The 21,603-nt window shown below is 43.4% G+C and overlaps 1 protein-coding gene across 1 annotated transcript in view; it reads right to left on the reverse strand.

The window, feature by feature from the left end:
• Window positions 1–489: 489 nt before the first annotated feature.
• CBLC (Cbl proto-oncogene C) overlaps window positions 490–21,603 on the reverse strand; it is a 31,864-nt gene continuing 10,750 nt past the window's right edge. Inside the window, exons 2-10 of the mRNA XM_075838986.1 lie at window positions 16,062–16,208; window positions 13,957–14,113; window positions 13,378–13,499; window positions 8,821–8,958; window positions 7,249–7,336; window positions 5,192–5,323; window positions 2,717–2,803; window positions 2,168–2,209; window positions 490–1,995 (exon numbers count right to left, since the gene is read on the reverse strand). Coding sequence (XP_075695101.1) covers window positions 1,699–1,995; window positions 2,168–2,209; window positions 2,717–2,803; window positions 5,192–5,323; window positions 7,249–7,336; window positions 8,821–8,958; window positions 13,378–13,499; window positions 13,957–14,113; window positions 16,062–16,208 — 1,210 coding nt within the window. The 3' untranslated portion in view covers window positions 490–1,698. The remainder of the gene's footprint in view (window positions 1,996–2,167; window positions 2,210–2,716; window positions 2,804–5,191; window positions 5,324–7,248; window positions 7,337–8,820; window positions 8,959–13,377; window positions 13,500–13,956; window positions 14,114–16,061; window positions 16,209–21,603) is intronic.

Here is a 21,603-nt window from a genome sequence, read left to right on the forward strand (position 1 = left end):
AAAACGTAGAAATCAATGCTGCAGTCCCTTCATTTTAAGGATCCAGAGATCGGACTTCCACCAATCATAAAGTGATGGCCTGTCCTAGCGATAGGCCATCACTTTATAAGATGGAAATAATATTTAAAGGAACACTCCGGGCAAAGCTAATACACTGTGTTATGCATAGTGCAGGGCCTGGGGAGGCGGAGCATGACACATGGACTTGTTTTTTGAATCCGTGGGTCAAGCTCCTCCCCTCGGGCCCTACACTAGGAAAAACAGAGTGTTCCTTTAACATGTGTTGTACAAAACTTTGTATGGTTTGGATGGATTTTGGAGACAGAGGAGGAACTTGTCAACCATATGCAGATTTTTTAAAATGTCATGTGCAATATTGATTTCCAATCATTAAAAGTGCATGTAATTATTTCCCACACAAATCGGGCCGTGCATGGTTATTTTTCCTGAGTAAAGTGAAAATAAAACCAGACATGAACAATGACCAACTTTAATTGCAACAACCACAGTTCAAGCAATGAAGCCCTTCTATGATAAAACTCATATTGACATCCACTGATAAGCCTTCCGGATATTAATTTTGGGTGATAAAAGAAAAATCACTTTGCCTCTCTAGGTCGAAGGTCAGAAACTATTATTAACCTTTTTCCACCTGCTTCTAAAAGCAGTTCATTGTGGACGATATTGGATCATAAATTTTTCTCTAGCCTAATCAAGATGCTTAATATTCTTGTTTTTATGAAATTTTCAGTAATTGTGATCAATCAACCCCCATTTATTTTATTTCCAATACTTTTTCTATTCCTGATGCCTTCTCACCCTCTAGCGGTTGCTGTAGATTATAACAATGTAAAATGGTTTTAAAGGGTAATCTTTTTTAAAATGCCCACAAGGTCATTTTGAGGCTTTACAGAATGGGGCACTTCTATTAGGCAGGGCAGAGAGCTGTTCTGGAGGATCACGATCATCCACTGTCACCCTTTCATTCCAATGGGTGATGTGTAATGCCTAATTTCAGCACTTCCCCCATGTGATGACATCATGTATGGTCCCACCAGTAATACCACCCCAAATTCCTTGTCGTAGGTGAAAAGGGATTGTCTTATTCGGTCAACCCCACATCTATTGAATGCTAGCTTGCAATAGGATTTTTTTAAAATCTAAAATCTACAGAACAAGTTTCGGCCCATCTGTCCAGAAATGTTCATGTCATGGGTATGGTGGCACCAAAAGATGCCACATTTTTCATTGTGCACACCCATAACACACAGTTTATTTAGTCTCTTTCCATTTTCCGTGATCTTCAGATACTCATTGTACCCTTCGATATCCCTGAAAGTTTGTAATGAACCCAAAGATTGATTTTTTTGCTTCTTCAGACCTACCATAGAATTTTTACCATTATAAATCAAAATGTGTATCCAATCCAATCATTTATATCTGTCTTTTCCTTTGTCATTAGCAATTTTGCCTGGTGACGAAGGGTTCTTTTTATGAAATCGAACATAAACCTTACAAAAATATACAATACGTATCAAGGTGTCCATTATTACATGGGCGAAAAGCGTCAGTAGTCTTGAAAGTCTTGAAGGTTCTTGAATCCAAAGTGAAATGGAAATACCACACAAGTCACCAATAAAGGGTTGGTCCATTAATCCTCCATTCTTTCCTTCCATCCATCCCATCTTCCATTAACCCTTATGTACGTCTTGTTACTGTTGGTCGGCGTGGATTTTGGCTCTCACTGATAACATCTTGAGCCTGCAGTTTTACTCTTTGAGAGTGCGGGGTGGATCGGCCAATCCAGAGTGATGATGTTCTGGATGTAGAAGGAAGAGAATGAAGAGTAGGTGTACTAGGCAAAACCCGGCGAGCCGAGATATTGGGGGCATCCGGTGGTGGTGGTGGTGGTAATGGTCTGTTTCTAATCCAATCTACCTCCTCTTCAGCAATGATGTTTTCAGTGAATGCACCCCATACATTTGAGGCAGCGTTCTGCTGGCACAAGATAACGTCATAGTTATAAAGTCATTTAGATGGCACCTTGGAACAGATAAACAAGGAGAGTCTTCTACGGGGTCAGACAACACGAGACAGCACTGCAGAGACGACAAGACAGACAGAGATAGCCATACAACCAACTGGACGGACAGTGACCATTACTCACTTCATTGTCTGGCTGATCTGTAGTGTTGGGCGGACTTGATATCTAAAATACAATAAAATTTCAGGATAAAAACGGATGCAACACATTTGACAACTTCAAAATCTTTGTAAGAACTTTTTACTATCAAAAATATCCAAAAATGAACCCAAATATAAACAGGAGGAGCGACAATAAGAAACCTAGAACATTGACTTGGATTAGGACTTTCCTGGGCTCAGAGCTTATAGTAATGATGTCATTTAGACTGGAATAGAGATCCCCAGTCAACCGATTGGTTGAATTTTTATTAGCAGTCAGTCCTTTACTCAGTATCCACTAGTAGATCCTAAGGGGGACTGCCCGATTACCCAGCTACTCAGTCTACCCCATGCTACAAGGTCGATGGCATGAAGCACTGGGTTCGGTCTCTGGAGACCGAGCAGTTCTATAATTGTTTTCATGGTGGCCCAGTACTATATACCATTGCCCAGTTTATGATGACCTACTAGTTCAATATCCAATCCCTTGTAATCTAGTGTGACAGTCAACATTTTTGAATCTCATACCCACCTGTTCACCATCTGAAGATGTGGCAATGTGAACTTCCTCTCTGCCTGTAATTTTGGTGCGGCAGAATGGACATGTGTTGTCAGATTTCTACGATAAACAAAATGAGATCATTCAATAAATGACATCATCAACCGGCTGTAACGTCACTACAGATACATTATTACAATCCACATTTGTGTCTTATTGAGGCAGCCCATAAATGCGTCATATTTCACTGACCATTTTGAGTTATTTCTTCAATTTGCCCGACTATCAGCTTCTTAAAGTAAATTTCCAGGGGGAAATGTAATTTTTTTCCCCAAGGATGAGCTGATCTCCCATCCCCCAAAAATGAACTTATCTGGAGTCATATAATGCAGAGATCTTTTGCCCTTTTCCCACTCGCTTACTTCAGTTCATGACACTTGTGCAGAGTTGGGTCATAAACTACTCACTCATCTGTATAAAGGAATACCCCCAGCTGGCAATATCGAAAGTCAGTAATATCTAGCAGAGGGAGTAATTCCTTATACATAGTATGGGGCAGATTATCAGATCCGCTCTTTGCAGTCCCAGGAAAATAAGAAGGCCAGTACAGAGAAGCCTTGAGCTCTTTGCATTGTGGGACCCAAGGAAGGGGGATCGGGATTTACATGTTTTTTGTTATATTTTTGCTTGGAGATTCACTTTAGAGGATGAGGCCGGGCACTTTTCCTGCCAGGGTACATTATACAATCCATAGATAAGTGTGCGTGTGGAGGGGAGGGGGTATAATATTGCCCACTTTTAGGGCAAAAAGTTAACGTTAAATAGAGATTCCCTTTAAAGGGGATGTAATCCTATTATACTATTTGTTTTAAGGGCCTGTTCACATCAGCGTTAGCTTTCCGTTCCGGGGTTCCGTCGGAGGTTTCCGTCGGGTGAACGCCGCAACGGAAAGTCAAACTGAAACCACAGCTTCCGTTTCCGTCACCATTGATATCAATCCTGACGGAAACGTTGCTAATGGCTTCTGTTCGTCACCATTCCGGCAGGTTTCTGTTTTTCCGACGGAATCAATAGCGCAGTCGACTCCGCTATTGATTCCATCGTTAAAACGGAAACCTGCCGGAATGGTGACGAACGGAAACCATTAGCAATGTTTCCGTCACCATTGATATCAATGGTGACGGAAACGGAAGCTGTGGTTTCAGTTTGACTTTCCGTTGCGGGGTTCACCCGACGGAAACCTCCGATGGAACCCAGGAACGGAAAGCCAACGCTGATGTGAACAGGCCCTAAGGCTAAGTTCACACTACCGTTACTATCAGTTTACCTCTGTTCCGTCCGAGGAAGAGACGATCGATACATTAAACGGGAAGCAATGGTTCCGTTAGAATTACCATTGATTTCAATGGTAATTTTTTTGTTCCAGTTGCTTTCCGTTTGTCTCCGTTCGCTAGGTTTCTGTTTTTTGAAACGGAAACAAAAGTGCAGTCTGCAGAACTTTTGTTTCTGTTAAAAAAAAACGGATTCCTAGTGAACGGAGACAAACGGAAAGCAACTGAAACAAAAGAATTACCATTGAAATCAATGGTAATGCTAACGGAACCATTGCTTCCTGTTTAATGTATCGATCCTCTCTTGCTCTGACGGAACAGAGGTAAACTGATAGTAAAGCCAGTGTGAAAGAAGCTATTGCTTGATGCAAATTTGATAATCATATGCCCGATCAGAACCAGTTAGAGGGGTTGTCACATCAGAGACAACCCCTTTCATACAGCAGCCTGATCGCCGTGGGTCTTCTCCTCTGGCCACATTTCACCTGCAGCGGCCATTCAGATGAACAGAGCCCATGGACAGGATTTGTTTTTAAGAGAAAACCTTTTGACAGAGGACATGCCTGTTTTAGTAACTACTTGTAATCCCAATGAAATAACAATCCTAGACCATCTTTTGGTAGAACTCTGCTTTGTGTCGTTCCTCTGTTATTCCTCCTGCAAATGTATGTAAATTGACAACTCAGTGTCAGTGGAGTGTCCCCTTTTCAATGGGATGTGTCCCCAAACACTCTAAAGTTATCCAAACAGTGCTTACAGTGTCAGACTACATAGATACACATCCCTGTGACAAGGGTAATTTCAGTAATCAATTTATTTATACATTTCCAGGAAGAGTAACAGAGGAACTGCACAATGCATAGCCCTAAGAAAAAAAATGCTACAGAATTGTTATTCGTTACTACATGGATAATGCATGTATTTGCTTTAACAGGCAGGTCCTCTTTAAATTAGTTGGCAAGGTGTTTTTTTTTATTAATGAAGATATATGCATGACATTGCCTCATGTGGGATATGATGGTAATGATTTATGTAGTATACCTACAACCACGCACTAATTCACTGCCTGGCGGGATACATTCGTAGCTTTATAATAAATGTATCTCAGCCAGGCAGAAAGGCTACCTAGACAAGCATTGCTGCAGCAAGTGTAAGTAAGTACACCCCATTGTATTACCTGCCATGCAGTTAGACAAGCGTCACACAATAAGTGGCCACAAGGCTGTATCCGAGTATTCTTCTCATTGTCCGTGCAGATCTTGCACAATTCAAATGTGGATTCCATATCTGAATACAATTCCCATTGTTCCTACATAGAAAGAGGAAAAAAAGATATAATTTTTATGATTAATAGATTAAAAAAAAAAAAAAAAAATCTGGTGCCGACATACAGTGGAGGACCCCTGTGCAAGAAAAATTTCCCCCCTTACTTTCCAGCAACCAGTTTGTTAAAAGTGATGGAGATGAAACGTCACATAACCGGCAGTGATTGTTGTACATAGAGACAGGTGGTGATTGGCCACTATGGTCATGTGATATTTTGCCCCTATGACAACACTTCATTAGTGGGAACAAAGTTAAAGTTTACGTTTATTTTTTCTGTCTTTTGGGCTGTTTTTGACGCACGCACTAGGCGCTTTATCTTACATATCTGTATCCCGGATATCTTATAAATTAAATAGGTTTTCCCCTTTCAAACAAAAATGTAAGCACTCAACCTTTGTTTTTCATAGCCAGGCATTGCGTATGTTTTATAGAGTTACGGAAAGCCCCGAGCAGTCCAGACTTACAAACAAAGAAGTAACGCAGAAGTTGTGGCGGATAAACATTATAAGTAAATGCACTCGACATAATTATATTCTGAAAGGATTGGTGAAAGTTGAGGTACAGGTTTAGTAGAGGCGGCGGACTAAATTTAGTTCAGTACAACAACACGGGGTCCGGTTATTGCATCCGTGATACTGACCCTAGCATGCAGCCATATTATGTAAAGCCGGGTTCACGTATACCTCATTATCTGCTTTTTGGCTGCTGCGATAGTTTACAGAAGTGAAGGGATTCTTGTGAAAACAAACCCTCCCCATTCCTTCCATTAAGGCAAATAGATGTCCTAGTCCCCCCAATCAGGACCTGCCGGACCGGAGATCCGCTAAATAAGAGTAGCACGTGCTGTAGCGACCTCGGCCCGGCCATGTATTACATGGTCGCCCATTCTTATGAATGGGTGCCATGTATTATTACATTTCTTCTGCAGAGGCTGATGCAGGTAAAAATGCGTGGCTGGATGAGACTTCCACCTACGATCAGAGATGATCACTAGGGGTTCAAAAAGTTGGATCTTCGGAGGAGCTGTTTTTAGGGTGATAACCACTTTAGTCGCAGTGAACAAAAGTGTAAAATATTCCAATGCGCACAGAGCCGTATGCGGTTAAGGGCACATAAAACAGCAGTCCCGCTTGCCATGATCTACTTAATAAGGGCTCATACACACTGCAATGTTGTGTGCACAAAGCCTATATGGTGCCACACCAAGTCCTTGCGGGTCGGTATTACAGACTTTGAAACGTGAGGGTATGTGCACACACACTATTTACGTCCGTAATTGACGGACGTATTTCGGCCGCAAGTAGTGGACCGAACACAGTGCAGGGAGCCGGGCTCCTAGCATCATACTTATGTACGACGCTAGGAGTCCCTGCCTCTCCGTGGAACTGCTGTCCCGTACTGAAAACATGATTACAGTACGGGACAGTTGTCCTGCAGCGAGGCAGGGACTCCTAGCATCGTACATAAGTATGATGCTAGGAGCCCGGCTCCCTGCACTGTGTTCGGTCCGGGACTTGCGGCCGAAATACGTCCGTCAATTACGGACGTAATTAGTGTGTGTGCACATACCCTGAGGCATCAAATTCTCTCTTAGATGAAATACTCTGTACTAGAACCTCCGTAATACAGCATGTCTAAGAATATGCCATAATATAGTTTTTTCAATAAATGCATGTGAAAAAAAAAGCCAGTACGGGCCCTTCGAGCATTACGGATCTGTGCCACAGGGATACATAATATGGCCTGGTGTATGAACCCTCATTTGTAGAACTTTTTTTTAATTTACTGTTACTTTATGTCTGTCCACTAGGAGCCGCTCAGGGCTTAAACATATTACATTTTGCTTCTTGGCCTTCATCGTTCTTCATACATTGCAATGCTGTTATTTCCAGTACATTTGTTGCCCACCTGTGACACTTGAATGACTGAGTTGGAAGTTGGGTTGGTGAGCGCTGATAAGTCCGGGTTGGTGCTCAAACCATTTGGATAGAGATACCTGCAATCATAGCAGAGATGTGTTAAATATTCACGTACGATCAGAGGGGTAGCTTTAGGGGTGCAGGGGTAGCAGTCGAGCCCAGGTGCTGGCAGCTGGGTGACCCAAATGCCCCTCTGCCGCATAAGAAGACACCAGTATTATAAATGGTACATGTGGGCGCTGGTACATATTTTGCATAGGGGCCCAGGTGCTTCATATTACGGATCTGCGTACAATATCCGCCCATGATACGGCAGTGCTCATGTCAAGTGTCAACTAATGATTCTCATTTTAGGATTCATTTAAAGTGTGTTTTCTTATGAAACAATTATGGCGAGTTACACCCAGCAGCCACAGCGCGACTGAGGTAAAACTGCTCTTCATTTGCAAAACCGCCCGGCCGTTAACAATCAATTTGAAAACCATGCCGATTTATGGTAAAACCACTTGTTGGCGCAGTATTCGGTAGCATTGGCTGCATAACTACGTGTTAACCCTTATGGCATAACAATAACACGCCCATTAATACAAAGAGTGGAAGCCAGCCCGCTTTTTTGGCGGAGAATTGGTCATATATGTACAGTCACTGTCAAAATGGAGGACAGTTTTAATGGAGACCCAACCGATCAGACTTTTTATGACTTATCTAGTTGATATCTAGAGATTATTTATAAAGTGAATCACTAAAGTGATTGGATATTAGACTTTGTTAGATGGGAAGATTTGCCCCCCGATTCGACCAGCGATCCATTATTTATCCAGCCACTTGACAGTAAGGAGCGATGCATGGAATGATTTATATATGATGTATTTGGCAGCCAGTCATGCTAAGGATATTGGAGGAGAGATATCAAAACCGGTGCAAAAAAAATAATGCAGTAGTTGCCCATGGCAACCAATCAGGTTGCTGCTTTTATTTTCCAAAAGGCCTCTGAAAAATGACAAGTGGAATCTGATTGGTTGCTATGGGCAACTACTGCACTTTTCTTTTCCACCCGTTTTGATACATCTCCTCCATTGTGTATGATAGGGTTACCGTATATTAGTCCAACCAACCTTCGGTTTTATTGAATTTACTTTTATTCTTTGAGAAAAACAAATCTTACAATATACAATTGTGCCAACACCAAGCGTTTTTTTGCAAAACCGCCAAGAAAATTATTATGTAAACATAACTCTGGAATCCATTCAGACGGTGCTGTTGAGGTGCGGTAAAAACAGCATTGAAAAAAACGCACCCGAACACCCCATGCATTTTTATCTCGATTTGGCGCATTCTTTGATGCGGTAATAAAAAACATCCTGATTGAAAAAAACCACAAAAGTGCGGTAGAAAACGTATCGGGTCTTAACCGCCTCTCAACAGCAACATCTGAATGGACCCTTGTTCAGGTTTTGCTCCATCATAGCCTTTGACCATATCTCCCAAGGCTCCTGTTCACACTTGTCCTACGAGACTTTAACAAGTTCACCCGCAGCCCAGATCCCTTCGCCTCACTCACAGGCCTTCTCTCTCTCCTTCCTCCAGAGCTTCATATAAAGACTTGTTATGTGGGATGGTCTGCAGGATGTTGCCTCCAGATGTCACGTAGCCTATGGCCCACTGTCCGAGATGTGTGCAGCTCAGTCGAAAGATATAGCTGTGGAGAGAGAGGAGATAGTTCAGGACTTATTAGGGTGACCATAGTGATGGAGAATTGCACTGGTCTGACAAGCGATCTCATATTTTCACTGTCCGGACGATTGTCAGCAGAAATGTACAGGATACGTTAAACATTTTCTAGGACCAGCCAGTAGACATCATTGGAAAGAGCAGTTCTTGCTCCGAAATGAGAGGAACAATTACACCCCTGCAATCATTTTATGGAAACTTTAGCTGGATCTGTTAGAGAGGCGAGGTGGCTGTCACTATTATATAGAGAGACTTTGGCTGGCACTGTTATAGGGGCACTGTGACTGGCACTGTTATGGGGCAGTGTGGATGGCACTATCAAAAGGGCACTCTGGCTGGCATTCGTATTGGGGCAATATGGCTGGCATTGTTCTAATGGCATTATGGTTGGCACTATTATAGGGACACTGGCTGGCACTGTTATAGGGGCACTGTGTCTGGCACTGTTATAGGGTCAATGTGGAGAGCATTGTTATAATGGCATTATGATTGGCACTATTATAGGAACACTGGCTGGCACTGTTGTAGGGGCACTGTGTCTGGCACTGTTATAGGGGCACTGTTATATGGGCAATGTGGATGGCATTATCAGAAGGGCACTGTTATAGCGGCACCGTGGATGGCATTGTTATAATGGCACTATGGTTGACACTATTATAGGGACACTGTGACTAAAGCTGTTATAGAGGCACTGTGGCTGGCACTGTTATGGGAGCACTATAGATGGCACTATCAGAAGGACACTGTGGCTGGCACTGTTATAGGGATACTGTGGCTGACACCATTATTGGGGAGTTGTAGCTGACATTGTTATAATGGCATTATGGTTGGTGCTGTTATAGGCGCACTGTGTCTGTTACTGTTATAGGGGCACTGTTATACGGGCACTATGGATGTCATTATTAGAAGGGCACTGGCTGGCACTGTTATAGCAGCACTTGGATGGCACTATCAAAATGACACTGTGGCTGTCATTGTTATATGCGTAGACTGTGACTGGCACTGTTATAGAGGTACTGTGACTGTCACAGTTATAGCAGCACTGTGACTGGCACTGTTATAGGGGCACTGTGGATGGCACTATCAAAAGGGCACTCTGGCTGGAACTTTTATAGGGGCAATGTGGCTGGCATTGTTATAATTACATTATGGTTGGCACTATTGTAGGGACACTGGCTAGCACTGTTATAGGGGCACTGTGTTTGACACTGTTATAGGGGCACTGTTATACGGGCACTGTGGATGGCATTATCAGAAGGGCACTGACTGGCACTGTTACAGTAGCATTGTGGATGGCATTGTCATAATGGCACTATGATTGGCACTATGGTTGACACTATTATGGGGACTCTGTGTTTGACACTGTTATTGGGGCACTGTGGCTGGCACGGTTATGGGAGCACTATAGATGGAACTATCAGAAGGGCACAGTGGCTGGCACTGTTATGGGGACAATGTGGCTGACACTATTATTGGGGAGTTGTGGCTGACATTGTTATAATGGCATTATGGTTGGTGCTGTTATAGGCGCACTGTTTCTGGCACTGTTATAGGGGCACTGTTATATGGGCACTGTGGATGGCATTATCAGAAGGGAGCTGGCTGGCGCTCGTATGGCAGAAACACACTGTGGTTGGCACTGTTATATAGGGAGACTGTGGCTGGCACTGTTATAGGGGCACTGTTATGAGAGCACTGTGGCTGGCACGGTTATGAGAGCACTGTGGATGTTACTGTTATGGGAGCACTGTGGATGGCACTATTAAAAGGGCACTGTCTGGCACTGTTACAGGCGCACAGTTATGTGGGCACTGTGTATGGCATTATCAGAAGGACACTGGCTGGCACTGTTATAGGGACACTGTGACTGACACCATTATTGGGGAGTTGTGGCTGACATTGTTATAATTGCACTATGGTTGGCACTGTTATAGGGGCACTGTGGATGGCTCTATTAGAGGAACATTGTGACTGGCACGGTTATTGAGGAGCTGTGGCTCACACTGTTATATGGACTACTGTGCATCTGAACAAAATGATACAATGCCATATTCCCATCTCCAAAAGTTAAATACTGAGACAGATCGCTACAACTAATATAACCGGCTGATTACAACGTGTCAGTAAAATACAAAATGATTATCTTCACGTCAGCACAATGAAAAAGTATCAGCTGTTTTATTATCTATATATGGCAGCCGTCTCTTTCTCCGAACTTTCTGAATGAAAGGGGTTGTGCAGGATTAGAAGAAACATGGCGACTTTCTTCCAGAAACAGCGCCACATGTGTCCATGTGCTATGTCCGGTATTGCAGCTCAGCTTCATTGAAGTGAATGGGGCTAAGATGCAATACCACACACAACCTGTGAACAGGTGTGGCACTTTTGTTGAAGGAAGCAGCCATGTTTTTCTAATACCGTACAACCCCTTTAGGTTTCAAAAATACATCCCAGCTGGTCCAGTCAGAGCCACAAAGGCCTCACCCATGGCTGCCCATATCATGCGGTTGCTGGCTTCCCTTGTGTCGTCATTTTACCACAATTGTTTGTTTTGCATGAGTTTCTACCAACATATTCACAATGACATTAATAAAAGGTAAGATACAATTGTTCCTTTATACTCATGGAACGTGATGTGGAATGAGGTCACTGTCAATGGTGTAGAGAATCAAAGTAACTGCCTCATCCGCTGCAGGAGGAGTACGGCATACTGGCGCAGATTGAGTAGCACTTAGTTATGATCACCCCCATCATCCAGGGTTTTCAGGAAATAAAGTATGAGTATTACAAGTGATGATATAAAAAGGTTATATGAGATTAGAAACAGCGCCACTCTTGTCAATTGCCTGTTTATAGTATTGCATCTCAGCCTCATTGATATGAATGCACCCAAAGACATGCACGGCAAATTGTGCCATGCTCTATGCCATGTCGTATGTGTGGAGCTTTTCTCCTCTAGAAGAGACAGTCCAAAGATACTCGAAAAAAGGATTCACTCCTTACTGAAGGCCGCGTTCCCGATAACGGAAAGGCCTCTCGGTAAATCAAGCGTTAAGCGGCTTTAATGCTTAAAAGAACATGTGTACTTGAAAACAGCATTTATCTCTATAGGTAGATCTAGAAGCTACGCGTTTCGACATAGTACTTAGGTCTTCATCAGGCTTATCTCCTTATAAAAGCACATTGATGTGGTACCAATAATAAATGACTAAATGTAAAAAAAACACCTTCTTTTTGAGGGCTTTTTGAACATTTTAAAGCAACTGGTTATGTAAAATTTCCATTCATGATAATCCAAATGCATAAGGAGCTCCCTTCAGTATTGGATTTTCCTTAACCCCTAACATCTTGTACCCCAGACTGTAAGTGCCACCAAGCCAGAACCATCATACGCTGGTGCTACACAGAGACCGTCGTCACCCAAAAAAAAACTGTGAAGTAACAGGGAGGTTGACTTCATCTAAATGGGATGTGACTGTGGCATGACAACACATTACTTCCTATGAAAATAATACGGTCGGCGGGGGGGGGGGGGGGGAGTTGCGTGACTATGGTATACAGGGCTTTTACCTGAGACTAAGGTCTCTTGCACACGACCGTTGTGCCACTCGGGCCGTTTTTGACAGTATCCGAGTGGCACCCGATAGTCTTCACGTACCTTTTCACTTTAGCGGGTGAATCGGGTCCGTGAAAAATGGTCCGAGTCTCTGATCCGAGGAAAGATAGAACATGTCCTATCTTTCCTCGGATCACTGACGGGACTCGGAAGGTACACTCGGTCGTGTGCATGAGACGTGAAGTTACACAACTGTAATATAAATGGTTGTGCAATAAGCCCTAGATCAAATATGAATGCTACTCCTGTGTTTTAGCCTTCAGTACACAAATTATTTCTTGACCTTGTTTGCCTGTTCTTGACTTCCTACTCAACTGAAATAACTTCAAAAAAATAAAATACCTGAACATCGAAAAGATTGTATGGTTTAGAAAAGTAATGGTCAGATACCCTATGGCCATTTTGGGTCAATTGAGGGGAGTCCTTCATTTGGATCTTCATCAAGTAGCTGGGACAAAAAGTAGGACAACACACGTCATTATATGGACTGTCTGTTGACCCAGGGATCATATTATTTGATGTGGGAAACTTCTAACAATGCCTTTAAGAATTATTTTTTACTAAGCCAACACCAGAGTTTGAACAACCATTCTTGGTCCATTGCATAGCGCAATGATTAGAACATTGTATACATCTAAGGGAAGATTAAGAAGGAAAATAACTGATCAGGGAATTTCTATTTCATGTCTATTAAGATATAGTTCCGCAGTCGTCGATGTCGGCCATTTTTACCGAAAGGCAAATTTTCTCGAGAGCCAAGTTGTGCCTCACCTGCCAGGCTTGTGAATTGGACCCTGCAGGAAATCCTTGACTTCATCGTAAGTTAGGAATGCCATGTACCCGGGATGAGTGACAGCCAGCAACATCCAGTTCTGGAGCAAGGTTTCCCATGGCTAGGAGGGGAAAAAATAAATAAAAAATAGAACAAAGTTAAGAGGCATTGTTCGGAAGCATGGTGGCGAAACAAGAACACAATGGTGAAAAGTAAGACCAAGGGAATCTAGAGACAAAGATATAATAATCAATGGATTCCAATTATTATTATTCTGATCATTATTATTAAAGTGGTTTTCCAGGAATATAATGAAGGCTCTGCTTTTTTAAAAAAAAAACAACAACAAAAACCGTGCCACCGTTATCCAATGGCTGTATTTGGTATTGCATCTCAGCCCTATATACTTTAATGTGAATTGGCTGCAATACCAGAGATAGCCCATGGGCCGGAGTGGCGCTATTTCTGGAAAATAGACACTTTTTTGAATCCTGGACAACCCCTTTAAGCAAACATTTATTCTTTGAACTTTGTAACTAGCTAAAAATTAAAGGAGTAGGATTTTTATTGTCGTTTACCTGAAATAGACGTGAGAAGATATCAAACTCAAACACTGAAATGTAATCGTTACATGTAAGATCCATGGTACTACGAAGAGCCGATTCCAATGGCCCATCCCCAATGGGGTGCACAGAATTAAGCCCGTTCCTAAACTCCTCCCATCTCACAAAACACCTGTAAAATATAGAAATGACGTGTGACAAAATAAATACTTTATATTTACAACACTGATGTTGTAGCCAGTCATATGTCACTTATATATTATTCATTCATCCATGCTCTTTCCAGTTGGACTCCTAGGGTTAAATTGGCTGACATACTCTGTGCTGCTTATGTTCCTTTAAAAAAAATGGGTATATGAACGGAAGACCCTATAGCAAACTTTTAATAAAGTGTCTCTTAGGGGGGATTCACACGAACGTGTATTCGGTCCGTGCGGGCCGCGTGGTTTTCACGCGCCACGCACAGACCAATACAAGTCTATGGGGCAGTACAGACAGTCTGTGCTTTTTGCGCAGCGTTTGTCAGCTGCGCAAAAAGCGCGACATGTTCAATATCTCCGCGTATTTCGCGCATCACGCACCCATTGAAGTCAATGGGTGCGTGAAAACCACGCAGGTTGCAGGGAAGCACTTCCGTGCGAACCGACTGAAACAGCGCACCAGCTGTCAAAAGGATGAATGTAAACAGAAAAGCACCACGTGCTTTTCTGTTTCCAAACATCCAAACGGAGTGTCTTTGAGATGAGCGAACTCGGACAACCGAACCGAACTTCACCAGGTTCGGCCGAGCTCGTTTTGGCCGAACCCGGCAAAAAAATTTCCGGTACGCGACGTCAGGAGATATTCACTGTCCAGGGTGCTTAAACTGTTTCAGCACCATGGACAGTGACTTCCGATCCCAATATACATGAACCTGTAAAAAAAAAAAACGAAGTTCTGACTTACCGATAACTCCTGGCTTCTTCCTCCAGTCTGACCTCCCGGGATGACAATTCAGTCCAAGTGACAGCTCCAGCCAATCACAGGCCAAGCAAGGCTGCAGCGGTCACATGGACTGCCGCGTCATCCAGGGAGGTGGGGCCCGATGTCAAGAGAGGCGCGTCACCAAGGACGCGTCACCAAGGCAATGGCCGGGAGGGAAGTTCTCGGTAAGTATGAACTTTTTTTTTTTTTTAACAGGTTGCTGTAGATTGTGTTCGGCATTCACTGTCGAGGGTGCTGAAAGAGTTACTGCCGATCAGTTAGCTCTTTCAGCACCTTGGACAGTGACGGGCGTCGACTAGCCTCATCTCTATGATGGCGGCTGCGCGAAAATCACGCAGCCGCGCATCATACATGGATGACACACGCAGCTGTCAAGTGGTTTTTGCGCGCACAAAACGCTGCGTTGTTTGCGCGCGCAAAAACGCAACGTTCGTCTGAATCTGCCCTAAGTGTCTGCTCCTGAACTACAAGGAGAACCCCTTTTCCAATCACAGACCTACCAATGATCTGCTGATCTCCGCGGAATCGGAAGCTGAAAACCTTGCAAACACCTGATATCTCCAGGGGATGATGTAGGCGGTCAAGGAAAAAAATGGTGTTACACGGCGCCCATTCATATATAAGGGCAATCAACTTTTAATGCAAGGGGATGTTGCTGCCACCAACCAATTACACCGCAGGGGAAATGTGGTATTTAATGGCGCCCAGGGCATCCATGTATGGTGTTGAGTCCTCCAGCAGATGTTGGTGGAGCCTTCTCTAGGTTCTGATGGGCATAAACATTGGAAAAATGTCAGCGAGTCCTGCCGATGGCCTAATAACTTGCCCTCCAACCTAATCATGGATTTCAATATGCCCAAACCTTTGCTCCCAGAAAATAAGCGCGGCCATATGTGTCTGGCTGAGACTTGACCCCCCCTCCCATTTGCAGTAGGCATGCATGCATTGTTCGGTTGATCTAGGGCGGGTATGACCAGATAAACTCCTCTCATACATCCGGTGTCACCCATTCCTCTCCCACCCCCATGTCACCTCCCAAGGCCGACATGATGTTTAGTGTCACATGACTCACAGGAGGTGCAAGTCTTAAAGAAGCGCATAGCAGAGTGCACCCCGTCTCTACATAACACGGTTACCTTGTCCCAAATGCTTGTGCCCAGAATTTAGACGCCTCAAGTTTCGTGACCCGATATGAATTTCCTTGAAAGCGACCTCCAGGGAATAAAGCTCGAAGCTCACACAGAATGTGACTGAAGATTAGCGACAACTTAGTCAGGTTCCTCCTGAAAAAAAATAATAAGGAATTTGCATTAAATCAAAGAGCCCCAATCAAGAAAGGCCGGACGCAGGCTAACAGCTGTGGGGGAAGGCCGGCATGATGGTGTTTGGAGGAAAGGGAGGGAACAATAAAGATGGGGGTGGAGTTAGTGGGTGGAGAATAGCCCGAAAGGGAGGTTTATAAGCCCTCCTCCCGTTCTTTTTGCTTCGCAGCGCAGTGTTTGGGAGCCAGTGAGAGTCCTGCCCTCCGGCCCTAAATTTTAGTTTTTTGCCTTGTTGTCTTTTGTTTGGATGGTTGCTCGTCTGTGTGGAGTCATGGCAGCAATTTTTGGCAGATTGGGGATCCTTGGCGTTGGTATAAATTGGTGGGGGGGAGATTCATTGTAGGTATGCGGCATGCTCTTTCTGCCCGCGGTTCCGTCTCTGACCTCCCATTGAAATCAATGTGAGGCAGAGAAAAAGTTTTTTTGCACGCGTTTTTTTTGCCCGCGGTGCTCAATTGCCGCGAAAAACATCGCAAAAAAAACGTGGCAAAAAAAGTGAAGGCAAGGCAAAATCTGCCTGCAAAATTCCTGAAGGGGTTTTCCACTACTGGACAACCTATCCACCGGTTAGGTCATCAGTATATGATCGGTGGCGGTCCGACTCATGGACACCGATCAGCTGCCTTGGCTGCCTCCGTACACCGGATGTCATTGCACAGTATGCAGTGTACGGAGCCGGAAGCAGTTGGCTACGGAGACACTGTGTATGAACACTGCACAGCGGCCATGCTGCAGTACTGCAGCTCAGACACTATTCCGTAATTGTAGCCATCTGCTTCCGGCATGGACTTCCGGTGCCCGGAGGCAGCCGGAGCAGCTGTTCGGTGCAGGGTTGGGGTGTCGGACCCGCACCAGTCATGCACTAATGACCTATCCGGTAGATAGGTCATCAGTTGTCCGGTAGTGGAAGACCACTTTAAAGGAAACAAGTCACGAGTACACAGGGATCACTGCTTTGCGGAACGACATGAGATATGATTTTATGGGACTAAAGGGATAACAACTTTGAGGTTCAGATACTGGAAGCCTCAGCTGCTCCGCTTTTATTTGCTGGAGAACCCTGCAGCATGAATACAGGAAGGATAGACGACGTATTACTAGGCACTTATCGAAATCAATAGGTGTACATTCTATTCATTGGTGCCTGTGTTCCTCCAGTTCTCCTGAGAGCAGAGAACCCCTCAATTACATACAAGTGCCCTAACAGGGCATATAACAAGGGGTCATCCATGGTAGACAACCTCTATAGTTGTCTGGATGGGTCTTCTTTTTTTTCCCAGTAACAGCGCCACTCTTGTCCATAGGCTTTGTCTAGTATTGCAGCTCAAGTAAATGAAAAGGGGTTGTCAGGGTTAGAAAAAAATGGCTGCTGTCTTCCAAATACAGTGCCACACCTGTCCACAGGTTGTGTGTGGTATTGCAGCTCAACTACATTCAAGGGAGCTGGGCTGCAATACTAGACATAACCCATAGACAGGTGTGGTGCTGTTTTTGGAAGAAAGCAGCAATGTTTTTCTAATCGTGGACAAGCGAGCAGGAAACTACAGACTGGAATTTAAAGGGGTTGTATGAGATTAGAAAAGAAAAAAGTTTTTTTCCTGAAACAGCGCCACCACTCTTGTTCGTAGACTGTGCCTGGTATTGCAGCTCTGTAATATTCAGTTAGCTAAGCTGTAATTCTATACAAATCCCATGGACTCGAGCACCCTCCGACCTCCGGTACTTTAAAATGAATGACGTTGCCTAACTTTTAACTCTGCACTAGAAATACTAGACAACTGCGATCACATCCGTAATACAATCCACACTAACCAGTCTATCCACCAGTGGTATATCCGCATAACAGACTTTTACTAACCCCCCACCCCAAGCATTATGACTAGACATACGGAATCGGAGTACTTTCTAGTACAAGACAGATGCATTATTCAGGCGTGTTATCTAAAAGATGTCCTTAAAGGGCTAAACCAGTGGACGCTAAATCATCAACTATACCGACCCCCCCCCATATCCCACAGTTGGGTTCTTTCCTACATAACCCATTTTCCTCATAATTCCTGGTCAGTGCCTCTACAATTAAAATAGCTATAGTACCCCCATAACAATGTCATCCACATTGCCCGGTAACAGGAACATCTGCAGTGCTTCCATATGAGTAACAACCACAACAAACTGGTAAAAGAGTAAGACATAGTGCCCCTATAACAATGACAGTCACAACAACCTGGTAGCAGTATCCATTGCACAGCCCCCATAATATTGCTAGACACAATAGGCCCATTTCAGGCACATTGCCCCTAATATATTATATATGCTGTTTTTTTTCTTCATGTTGTACATGGTAGAAAATATTTGGTTGCTACCTGGAAACCGTCAACAAGTAGGATAGATCCTATTGGCCAATTATGTTATTACTTTTGATATTCTATTTATGGCTTGTGTTTCCTAAAGGTATATCCCCCATCTATCTTTAGCATATGCCATCACTTTATGATTGGTCAGGGGTCTGAGGTCGATCCTGACAATGAAGGGGGGCAGCGGTGATTTAGTGTTGTGTCCTCTTCTAAGTTTTCCCTGCACAGTGTCAGTGCTGCGTCCCCATCTAAGTTTACCCTGCACAGTGTTGCTCCCGTGTACTAAATATGGAAACATAATCTGAAGATCAGTCAACAGCAACTTGTTGATGGTTTCCAGGTATCAGTAGAAGTTTTTTGTATATAAAAAAAGAACTAAAAGGAAATTATCATTTTAAAAAAAGTAATAAAGTTTCTAATCTGTTCTGTAAACTATTATTATTCATCAGAATGCAAATGTACATGTCCTTTGGGTTATGTCTCCATCAGTCAATGTTACCATCCCCCGAGTTCATGTCAGGTCATATACAGTATATAAGTGTACGTTTTGTCATACCAGGGACGTGGTGTGAATGTTTCTCATTGTAATTGCTTTACACTTGGACTTTGATAATAGTTTTGGCTTATAAATAAAGATTTTTGTAAATACCCTTTTAATTTTAATATATCCATTGTTCTCATTTGCCCTTTGAAAACCGTAAGTAAACATGCCGACTACAGCGTAATAAGAAAGGACACGCGTCATTGCATGGAAGAAGAATGCTAAGTATTTAATAAAGTGAACAGACAACTGTAGTGGCCGGCGGAAATTCAGGAAAGTCAAGATGATCGAGCAACAAGCAATTTACCTGACGTATCAAAGGTTAATGTATGTGCATGAGAAAATCGATCCACCCAACTTAAAGGGAATGTGTTGCCAGAAAAACATGTTTTTTTTAAAAAAATTAAACATTTAGTGTGTGGGTGATTAAACATTGTTCAAATTTTTTTTATTTTTTTCGCGAGTCAGGAAATATTATACATTTTTTCTAATTTATAATACTACCCATTTTTGGTCACTAGATGGAGCTAGTTCCCAAAATTGCAGCATTGCAACATTGGGTTAAAAGCCCTCGCTCTAGTGAGCTCTCAGCATCCCCCCCTCCTTTATCCTGGCTAGTGCCGGGATAAACGAGGGGTTTGAAAGGTTTAACCTCCTACACTGTGTGTCGCCATTTTTTGAGGTAACCCACAGTGTAGTAGGTTTACATACAGTAGTAAACACACACAAACACTAACATACATTGAAATCTCTTACCTGCTCCTGCCGCCGCGGCTCCCTCCGGCCCGTCCGCTCCGTTTGCTGCCGCTGTTCCATGTGCACAAGTCCGGAAGCCGCGACCGGAAGTAGTAATATTACTGTCCGGCCGCGACTTCCGGTCCACAGGAAAATGGCGCCGGACGGCGCCAATTTCGAATAGGACTGTGTGGGAGCTTTTTTCCCCCCAGAAACAGCGCCACTCTTGTCCATAGGCTGTATCTGGTATTGCAGCGCATTACCATTCATGTGAATATTGCAATACCCGACACTGGCCATTGAAAAAAAAAAAGTGGCGCATGCCAATAGCTAATAGAATTTTATGAATTATGTTGAATTCATAAAGGACAAGTTGTCCATGTAGAACCGCTAATTAACTAATGGGGAGAGGGGACACATTTATTTGGTGGTGTAAGGGGTGATACGGCCCTTTAAATAGAGTGTGAGCTTCAAAATGTCATACAGTTATGAGTCAGATAGGGATGAATCTAGGGGCCCAATATTGTTTCTCATTAATGTGTATATTGTTGGAAACTTTTTCTCCCGCCAGCAGGGGCACTGTGACAGGTCCAGTGTATTAAAGTTGGTCACCGGGTGGTGAAGGAAAACAAAATACCAGGTAGGGCAGAAACTTTTGGAACATGTAAATAGCCACTGGCCATAGAGACTGAGTACTTGAGCCGAGATTTGCAGTTGCGATGTCGCAGGTGACCGACCGCAATTAAATGGGGTTCTCCCCGCACTGCACTAAGATAAAGTGCAGAGCTGTCACTGTGGCCGACAGCTGCTGATCGGTGCAGGGTCCAGGTGTCGGACCCCCACCGATCATATACTGATGACCTATCCTGTGGATAGGTCATCAGTTGTCTATGCCTGGACAACCCCTTTAAGTATGACTACCTAACAGTAATGAGAAACTGAGAATATTAATTCATAATACAGATGTAGCAGAGCTGACATTATTAAATATTGCAGAGCTGAGATTGTCATTTTGTACAATTTATGTAAATATCCCAATGTGTAATCTGTAAACCAACTTTTTTTTCTGCTTCTGTTGCACTGCTGCTGAAAATGGCGCCATCTACAACAAATTTATAAAAAACTGAATGGGTAAAAAGGGTGTTTATTTTATATGCAACAATATACCTCCCCTATAAATTATAAAAATATTAGAAGGCACCGAAGAGTTCTGTGACCATATAAAAGTACAAGGCCACAGGCTGAGTCCATTATCCATTATACAGGTCATGGAACATTAAAGTATAAATAAAGTTTTAAAAACTTTTGACATGTTAGAATTGAGCTGAGGGTGCGAGCACTGAGACCCCCACCGATCGCTAAAACAAAGCGGCAGGAGTGCTCAGGTAAGAGCTGTGCCGCTCCGTTTCTGATCGGCTTTCCTCAAAGCGGTGCATGGGCTCAATAGAAAGTCTTTGAGCTCGTACACCGCTCGCCCGGTTTTCCATGGAAAAACGATCAGAAACAAAGTGGCACAGGACTAACCAGAGCGCTTATGTCGCTTCATTTTAGCGATTGTTGGGGGTCTCAGTGCTCGGACCCCCACCGATCAAAACTTCTGGATGTCTCACAATATGTCAAATTTAAAATACAACTTTAGTTACCCTTTAAGGTGACTTCTTATAAACTTTATTATTTATAGTAGGGTGTGTATTACATTTTATAATATACGCCTCTGCAGAACCTC

Source organism: Rhinoderma darwinii, chromosome 10 (assembly GCF_050947455.1).
Source record: "Rhinoderma darwinii isolate aRhiDar2 chromosome 10, aRhiDar2.hap1, whole genome shotgun sequence".
Classification (NCBI taxonomy): domain Eukaryota; kingdom Metazoa; phylum Chordata; class Amphibia; order Anura; family Rhinodermatidae; genus Rhinoderma; species Rhinoderma darwinii.